Source organism: Falco peregrinus, chromosome W (assembly GCF_023634155.1).
Source record: "Falco peregrinus isolate bFalPer1 chromosome W, bFalPer1.pri, whole genome shotgun sequence".
In the NCBI taxonomy this organism is placed as follows: domain Eukaryota; kingdom Metazoa; phylum Chordata; class Aves; order Falconiformes; family Falconidae; genus Falco; species Falco peregrinus.
The window spans coordinates 24118069-24127979 of record NC_073743.1 but is presented as its reverse complement, the minus strand read 5'-3'; the positions used below and the strand labels follow the sequence as shown (position 1 = coordinate 24127979).

The window sequence follows — 9911 nt, the reverse complement described above, 5'->3', positions numbered from 1 at the left end:
CGCAAGGAGCAGGGAATTGAACTCAATGATCCTTATGGGTCCTTTCCAACTTGAGATATTCTATGATTCTATGATTTGCACAGCTTTTCTGTATCAACTTCTGATCCTAAAGAATATAATTCAGAATAAGTTTGATATCAGAGACAGTAGTTTAATTTTTATACCATTCCTTTTTCCTCACCTGGAATTACAGCATCTACTGAAGCAGTTCAGCTTTTTTATGTACAGATGAGTAACTTTATACAGTACAAAGTGCTTATTAATAAACAGATCAAGACTCAAGCCAGACAGAAATCTTGCACAACGCTCCTTCCAGTGAAGTCTCTAAACTTAAACAGCCAGGTCAGACCACTAATGTTAACTCTACCAGGTGCCATAAATGTTCATTAGAAGTCAAATTCTGAGCATTCTTCCATAGAATTTTAAATACTTAATACTCTTAAAAATTCCAAATAATGTAATTTTCAAAATTGTTTCCTTTGTTTCTTGTTAATAGATATCCAAGAAGAAGAAAATTCTGTCTTCTAATAGACCTGGTTTACTTCAAGTCAAGCATCTTACCAGTTTTCATTTCACCTTAATTCCCAACTCTGACTAGACATCTCCAGTTTGTGATTTTTTTCCCATAAGTTGATTTAATCAAATGTAGTCACTAAAAACTGTAAAAAAATCCCACAAACAAAAATAAACAGAAAACCCCCACCCCACCCACAACTTAAAATGAACTTGCAGTGACCAGACAATATTTTGCATCAAAAACAAATTACTGGCTCAATTCAAGTTGAACCAAATTGAGAACATCAGTAAAAGGCTTTGAACCAGTTTAGCTAAACTCAGTTTAAAGTTATCTCTTAAGTTAAAATGATGCAATTCTGAGTTTAGACAAGGCCTTGGGCGGTATAATTACATTAAAACTTACAACCAAAATCTCCAGAGTTTTGCTATAATCTAGTGTCCTAGTTTTGACTGGGATAGAGTTAATTTTCTTCTTAGTATCTGGTACAGTGCTGTTTTGGATTTAGGATGAGAACAATATTGATAACACACTGATGTTTTAGTTGTTGCTAAGTAGTGCTTACTCTAAATCAAGGACTTTTCAGTTTCCCATGCTCTGCCAGTGAGCAGGTGCACAAGAAACCAGGAGGGAGCAGAGCCAGGACAGTTGACCCAAACTAGTCAAAAGGATATTCCATACCATGGAATGTCATACTGAGTATATAAATTGGGAGGAGTTGGCTGGGAGGGGCTGATCGCTACCCGGGGACTGGCTGGGCATTGGTCAGTGGGTGGTGAGCAATTGCACTGTGTATCATTTGTTTTTCTTGGGTTTTATTCCTCTCTCTCTCTCCCCTTTTCATTAAAATTGTTGTTGTCATTATTATTACTATTGTTATTATTATATTTTACTTTATTTCAATTATTAAACTGTTCTTATCTCAACCCACAAGTTTTACCTTTTTTTAATTCTCCTCCTCATCCCACTAGGGGAGGGGGAGTGAGAAAGCAACTGCATGGTATTTAGTTGCTGGCTGGAGTTAAACCATGACAACTAGACATAACATTCCTTATATTTCTGAACATTAAAAACCAGAAGATAACATATTCACCGTTCACGTTTTCATACATAGGCAAAGAAAGAAAGAAAAAAAACCTTTTACTTTCATATGTCCAAAAGGAAAAAAGAAAAAGAAAATGAAAAGAAAAAAACCCACCACACACAAGATGTGTATTAAATTTCCCTTCCCATTCCTGAGTTGATGTTAGAACTCTTGGTTTAGAGTCAATTAAAAAGGTTAAATTGAAAACACTGCATGCTGAAATGTATGTAACTGGATAGACAAGTTGCCTTCTACTGTTGTTACAAGACACACTTTATGAATACCCTGCCTTTAATATAACAAACCACAGACATAATGCTTTGCTAGAGCCAGAGTACAACATCCTTGTTAGTTCATTGTAGAGGAATGAAGGCAGTGGGTTGATTAGCATTGATAATATGCAGCTGTGGCCTTGCCGCGAGGGTAGTGGGTTGATTGACATGGATGATGTGCAGGTGTAGCTCATTCCTGCCAAGTAGTTAAATAACACTGAGGATTGTGGAGAGGGAGGAGCAGTGTGGTCTGACCTCTGGAGGAAGGAGATACAGTAGGGACAGTAGAATCTGACTGATGGTAGAAGCCTTGTTACAGCCTACTAGTTTGTGCTGCAAGAGTTCCTCACTAATTCCAATAAATGGAATACTGTTAACTCTGAGTGGGATTTGTCTTTACTCTGGAAGACATTAAAAAGCTCCATAAAAATACCTTTAGACAGGAATAGAGCTGTGAGCTTGTGAACTATGCTAGTTCTTAGCTGGAATCACTGTTTCAAAGTTTAGAGAGGGGGAAAAAAACCCAACCAACAAAAACAAAAAGCCAACAACATTCAGCACTGATTATTCTGAGCAGTAGATAGACAATTTCCAGTTGGACTCTACTATCTAAGTATTATCCCTATTTCTATTTGTTGGTTTATTCACACTATTACCTTGGTAAACGGGAGTCTTTCTCTTCCTTCTCTCTATTCAGGATTTCTGTCACCTTAACTTTGGTCTTGAAATTGTGGTAATATTTTTTTTGTTGTTGCTGTTTGAAAGGTATAATCTTTATTTGCAGAGTCTTGCTATATACATGATTTACAGATTATCTCAAAGCAACTAGGACAAATACAGAATACTGTTGAAGATTTGTACTGTAAGTCAGAAGAGTGACAAATCTGGTTATCAGTAAGTTACATGCACTCACAATCTAAAATTACTCAGATTATGGCAAAATAGCAAGAGAATTGCTAAATTTTCAGAAGAAAGCATATTGGGAGTGTGTGTGTGTGTCTCCCTTTTTCCTTCCCCCCTGAAACAGGCTACAACAACTATAAAATAACCTCCCTCTTTATGATCATTCAGGTTTTACAAATCTAAAAGGAACAAAATATGGGTGACAAAAAAAGAATAAGGGTGACATAGTGAAGTACAAATAAGTAGATTAAAGAATTTTCTTGAAATTTATACTGGACTGCTTGGCTAATATGTCAAGTGGTGAACTGGGAAAGGAGGACTGAGACTGTTGAACAATGAGAACTGTATTCATTGCCCAAATTAGAAATATGTCTATTTCTTTAGCACTTAAAAGCAGAATAAGCTTTTTATGAGATGAACATGCACTTTTAGAATACAATTTCTTTCTCTTTTTAATAGAATTCCTTCTGCTGCTAATCAACAAGCATTTTACAAGCTAATTTTCATTTATGTCAAACTCAATAAGAAAAGACAAGAAAAAATACTATTCCACAGTACTGGGGGAATGGATGAATGACGATGGACAGACACCTTTTACTGATGTTTGAGGGGAGGGGAAATCTATGTCAAGGAGAGACCAAAGGATAATTTAAAATTTACAGGAAGACAAAAGAGTAGTGGAAGCCAATCTGTTGGCTTTTGGCTTTGATACATCTGAAGTCCTATAGCTTTGAATTCTTATCTCTAAATATAATTTAACAATTTAGTGTTGACTTGAAACAGAGTGATTGGATTTCAGGAAAAGCTATAACCTGGATTTTCTAATTCAAAATTGCTCACAAATATGAATATATTGAAAGAAGGTATATCTTAAAATTACAAGCCTTGTTTGGGGAAAAGAAATATTTCTTAAGGAACAGCAGATAAGGAAACCCAAAAAGAATGAGAGGTTTTTAATTTTAATTAGACTATTAAAAAGACTGATTACTTTGATCCACCTAGTAATGTTTTATCTATTAGGACAAGATGCTTCAGTTACTATTTGGTCACAGAGTACACAGTTCTGAAAAGTAGTATCAGTGTAGGTTACACCAATTTTAAAGTATCATCAGTCCCAAGGATGTGGTATTTGGAAGTGAATTTTGAAGAGCTAGTCAGAAGAACAACCACCACCATGCAAACAAACACACACAACTACAAAACCACAACAACTTAGGACAAATAAGTCAGTGAAGCTACAGAAAAGCTTCCAGTATTATTATGAATTTTAAATAATTTTGGACTATTAGCTATGTGCCAGCTGAAACCAGGACACATACCCACCTCAAATATATTTGTTTAGACAATTTTCTCACCTGTTTTATGGAGCAGTAATTTTCAGAGTATATGATTTTTTCCAAAACTGCTATATATATTTACTGGCATGTAGCTATACAGTGTTCTCACAGCAAGCTTTCCAAGTTAGATGGTGTCATGAAATTGCTCAAATACATGTTTTGTGGATTTAAATGGACAGAAAGGATCATTAGCTGTCCAGTCTCTAATAGCTCCACTTGTAATATTCATTGACACCATGTTGTGGTTTTACTCTGTGATTCAGGTGTGATTTGCATAGGATACACTTCCCAGGATGTCCCCAAACCCCTATTTTAAAGTAAGCTGAAGTTGATTTTTTCATTATTCTAATGGTAAAGCTCTGAAGATCTGGTTAATGCAGCTCTGTGATGGTGTAACTGCTGCTGAATCCCAACACGATTAAAGATAAACTGCAGTAAAAATAGTCACGTATCTGTGACTGGGAAAGAACAATCACTGGGCCAGCAACTGAACCATCAGAGGCATCGTTTTGACATTTAAAGGTGCTCTCAAGAGCAGCTGAGCAGGAAGCTGCACCCTCTTCTCCCTGATGGATTCCTAGTCCCCAGCTTGTGGCTGGTGGGTGGCTGTAGTGGAAGGACTGACACAGAGGCCACCACGAGCAGCTTCCACAGGTTCAGGGAAGGGGAATGCTGTTCCCTCTGTTCTTCAAATAGATTCATAGAATCACAGAATGGTTTGGGTTGGAAGGGACTTTAAAGATAATCTAGTTCCAACCCCTGCCATGGGCAGGGACACCTTCCACTAGACTAGGTTGCTCAAAGCTCCTTTCAATATAATATAAAATAAAATAAAACCATGTAAAAGGCCAGCCACAATGACTGGGACTCACAGGGGCACTTACATACCTGATCACTGGCTTAAGCACCAGCCTCTGAACTTGAAGTCCTCCTCAGCTTGGAGATATCTACAGTCCCTCTGCTTCTGTCAGTGAACTCCCCTGCATTGTCATTGTGGTGCCTCTCCATGTCACTGAACAGGACTACATCGCTCAGTCCTGAGGCTCGGAGAGCACAAGCAGCACCCTCTGTCCCTCCTGGATCTGGTCAGCATAGACACGCTGGCACATCTCTAAAGCCAGGGCATCCACCCATCCCAGTGCCATGCAACCTCAGTGGCCCAACACACTGCGTTATTAATGACAGCAGCGCTCCTTTTCTCTCTTTTGCAAATAACATTGGCAAATTTATTGAAATACCTGATGGTTAACCTTACACTGAAATGATTCTTCAAACAACTGCAAGAAGGAGCTGTTTGCAGCAGTCACTGTGTTGGTGATGAGGTCTAAATTCCCTCCCCATGACCCTGAGTACTCAGACAGCCTGCACCAGCCAAAGCAAAGCTTGGTGAAAAGTAGCCAACACCAAATAACCCCAGAATGCAAATATTCCTGTGATGCATGCACAAATGCAGGTGTTCGTGATCATTCTTAAAGGTCTTTTCCATCCTAAATGATTCTATGACTTGCAGAAGAAACCTAGACGCGAGTACTGGAATAAACATTTCAAGTTTATATTTGAAACTTAATCACAAAATAATTACATGCTACCAAGCAAGGAAGGCTCAGGCCTTAAATTTTATTGTTGTAGATGAGAAATAAATCTGGCTTGTGATCGGCTGAGCACACTCAGGTAACAAATTAAAGCCACTCCTCTCATTTCCCCCCTTTCCCAGCATGTGATGCCAAGGTTTTGGAACAACATTAAATAACAGCTCATGAACCAAGATGGAAAACCCAGAGCAATGGCAATATGCTCTGTTGGCTTCTTGTGAAGTTAATTTTACACTTTGTGGGCCCTTAAGCTCCCACTCCTTAGAAGACTATTCAAAAGCAAAACTGTTACTTTCATGGCCATAATAAATAGTCCTGTACGCCTCTGGTGAAGACGTTCAGCCCAAATATAATAACCCATGGAAAATGGCTTCTGGTTTCAGAGAATGTGGCAACTGATGTCCACTGAGGAAATCACTGGCATGGTTTGATTGCTGCTGATTTCACATGTCAGCACATCTCCATGTTTAACCCAATGGTAGTAAATAGTTGCTGAATCTGTCAGAAGAGAGTTTTAAAAGTCAGCTCTTGCATTGCTGATCTTATCCTTCAGGTTTGAACTCCACTGGCTCCCAAATATCTAATTTTCAGTTGATGCCTCCAGCTGCAGTGCCTGTGCATCTCCCATCAGAGGCTGGGCATTATCTGCTCCTCTCCTCCTGGGTGGCACCAGGGAGCGATGGGACACAACTGCAGCTGATGCCTCCTCTCTTGGCACACACTTGAGTGCTGGCAATCCCATTCTCAGCCTTTGCTGGCTGCTGCTGGGTGCATGGTGAAGCTGAGCGGGACCATGGGCAGTGAGTTGTGGGCTGCCGGGGCTGGATTTTGATCTGCTCCACTGCAGGGGCAGCCACTTCTTCGGCATCTGAACTTCTCCCACCAGTAAAAGTGCTGAGCTTTGAGGTATATCAATTATCTGCAACACACTGGAAACCAACCCTCTGTTTCTCCTTTCTAAACCACTGTGGGGGATGTCCAAATGCCTGAACCAAAGACCAGAGCCCAATGGCTTTGCCTTCTAGATGCTTTCTCCAATGGCTTTGCCTTCCAGATGCCTTCTCCATCCCTGCCCCAGAACTTCCACCCCATCCCATCCATGCAGCTGGTAGCCTTCACATCTATGCTGCTAATCAGCTGGAGTAACGGCATTTCAATCAGCCTAAGGAGAGATCTTCAAAGCATGAACAAGTTTTTGGGCTTGTCAGTGCCTAGCACAAGGTCTCCTATAGCTAAACCTGTACACCTGATCCCACCAAGAACAGAAACCAGGGTTAATTTAATATAGTAAATGTTGCCGTTAGTTCTCATCCGAGTCTCACATGAGTTTTCTTGACATCTCAGAACATTCAGTAGATTGCTTGTTAAAAGGGTAGAAACAATTCGTATAGGAACAACAGTTCAATATGGACCTTAGAGTTACTAAGTACAGTAGTTTCTCTTTTACAAATGAAAGTGCTGCTGTGCTGGAGAGCGCAGTGACACGATGGCAAGGAGAGCAGATATTGGCTTTTATGATATTTACAGATTTTTCCATTTTAAAAACTGCCGAATTTGATTAAATATAAGTATAGAACGTTTCTTCCGTATACAAACTCGTTAGCTGATTAATTATTAAGGTGCTCAGAAGTGTGGATGAAAAGAGAAGTTACAGTAGATCAGTTGTGGTTTTGTCTATTTACAAACTGCGCTCAGTTGCCTGCTGACACCAGCATCTTCCAAAGAAGCTGGAAGCAAAGTGGCCAGTTATGAATCTAATGCCACAGGAACTGCTGTTTTCTTCACAGCATTTTTGTCAGAAGGTAAAATAGTACTTCATTCCTTTTTTATTAGCAAAGGTGGGTACCCTTGCTGAGTCTGTGTAGCTGGTGATGCCAGGCAGCATCACACTGTGAGACACCCTGTTTCTAGCTCTCAACTCCTGTCCAGCCCTTACCACCAGAATTTGCTGGTCTGCTGGGCACCTGCCCCAGACAGGACTCACAGCACCAGGTTGGCACGCTGAAATGCATTGTATGGGGCCTCCTAAGTACTTGGCACACTCAGATCTACCCCGTGCAACAGAAGGGAAAATTTATGTGCGAGAAACCAAACAAGGAGAAAGTGCTTCGCAAAAATTTTGTCTTCCAATCAGAAAAAATAAAATAAAATCTCACGTGGCCCATATTTGTAGGTCAAATTCCTTTCCCATTAACATTCCGAAGAGTTATTTTCTGTGTGATGGCCAAACTCTACCTCTAGTTTCATTCTCTGCTGACTGACAGCTGACCATGGACAATGCCTGGCATCGCTTCTCTCTGTACTGCCTGTACTCACACAAGTGCCTCAGAGGAGCTCAAAGTTTGGTGTTTTGAGAACCTGTCAAACCAAGAGGGTATCTGGCCATAATGAAAATGATGATTTTGTCCTCGTCATTTTAAGATGCTATAGAAAAATAAAGGAAAAGAAGTTGATTTGACTTCTGTTTGTGAACTTACCACGTACTATCATCTTTCCCTCATACATTTAAGTTTCAAACAGGTCCAAGAGATTGCAAGGCAAGAGTGTTAAGGCAGTATAAGAAACTCAGTATTTCATTCACACCTCTTGATTCCCTTAAAGGTATTTCTAAGGCATCAAAAGGGGCATGTGGTTTGTGCTTGCCTTTTCAGAAAAAGGCATTTGGTATAGTGTAAAAAACAGATGCTCAATGACAGACGGGAGCCACTCAGCTCTGGGCAATGGCCACACCATCGCAGAAGAACAGGGAGATACAGTGGGGTTTCCCGAGTGTGGGTTCCTCACCATCGCTCCTTCTGGTACACTTCTGTTTGTACAATCTCATCAGGATGCTCAGATATGCAGGCCCCATTGATGTCATTGAGCTTGTTGTCTGGAAGATCCTCGGGTTTTGTGCAAAGTTTCAGTGCCCTGGAGATGAAGACATCCAAGTCAAACTCAGGGTCTGTGTCACTGATCACCTCCGTGGGTTCTTTGTGGAGATGGTGAGAAGACTGCAGGCTCTGTTCCTGAATCACTGGAAGAGGACTGGGACACTCAAGACCCACCTGCGTGCTCTTTACCCACTGAGCAATCTCCAGAAAGAGGTTGGATGGTTCTTCTTCCAGCGATAGCTCAGCTGCGGGTGCTATGGTTGCTCTTTTCCAGTGGGATAAATCTAAAATCAGCTTGGGCTCTGAGTAATGATGGGGCTTATTGTCTTTCCACAGCAATTTGTCCAAGTAGGAAGGTGACCCCACTTTGTAATCACATGATTTCCCACAATCTGCATCAAATACTCGATCCATGGATGAGTGGGATAACTCCAAAAATCTCTCCGAACTGCTTTGTGAGTACTTCCGTGGATCAACTTGTGCTTCTTCAGCGATGGATTCAGACCCTGCCCGGGGGTCCCGCTGAACCTCATCCATGTCATGATACCTATCATGTCTCCATTCCAAATCAGAGGAGAGGCTTACGTGATACCTGTGAAAGACATGCTGCTGTTAGACACGAAGACGATGGCTTCGTTAGAAACAGTGGTGCTCAAACAGACATGCATGCTGCTGCTGCCATTTTTGCCTTTTTTTGCTGATACACTAATCACCTACAAATCTCTAAGTTCTTATTAATATTAGAGACCTTTTTCTTGCATGTTAAAAAAGGCAGAGGGGCTGAGTAATTTATCAAGAGTCTGAGATGGGACCAGTAGTGGGAATAAAGGCCCAACAACCAAACCAACCGGCCCCTTCATTTAGCCCTTCATCACCCTCCCTCCACTTGCGATTAAAACACGATTAAAAATACTAATAAACATTCCCTCATCCCACAGACAAGTACCTGCAGTGAATGCTCCTTGTTTGTTGCCATAAAAGTAAAAAAGATAAGCTTAAATCCCCACTGAGACTGGACATCACCAGTTTACTCTGACGTTGCGAACCAAGAGCATCCCTGAAAGGTCACCTTGCTAAGCACTAACTTCTCAAGCAAGTTGAACTCCCTTGACTGCAATTACCTGACAACACCCATTCTTAGACATGGTTTTCAAAGTGACATCTAATTTACTGGTTCCTAACTAAGCTGCCTTTAAAAGACATGTTATCTCAGGTATTGGGGCTCTATATCCCACCAATGACACACCCTTTAGGTGTCCCACAACACAGGCAAAATAATTTCTTGTCTCTAAAATACTCGGCTTGGGTTTCAAAATTTATGGCCCTATAGCAGATG

The 9911-nt window shown here is 40.6% G+C and overlaps 1 protein-coding gene across 10 annotated transcripts in view; it reads right to left on the bottom strand.

The window, feature by feature from the left end:
- Positions 1–5638: 5638 nt before the first annotated feature.
- LOC129783148 (mitogen-activated protein kinase 4-like) overlaps positions 5639–9911 on the bottom strand; it is a 47193-nt gene continuing 42920 nt past the window's right edge. For 9 of the 10 annotated variants that reach the window (XM_055792960.1, XM_055792966.1, XM_055792962.1 and 6 more), the window contains one exon: positions 5639–9167. In XM_055792960.1, coding sequence (XP_055648935.1) covers positions 8483–9167 — 685 coding nt within the window. In that variant the 3' untranslated portion in view covers positions 5639–8482. The remainder of the gene's footprint in view (positions 9168–9911) is intronic. The other variant, XR_008745133.1, reaches the window with a different exon arrangement.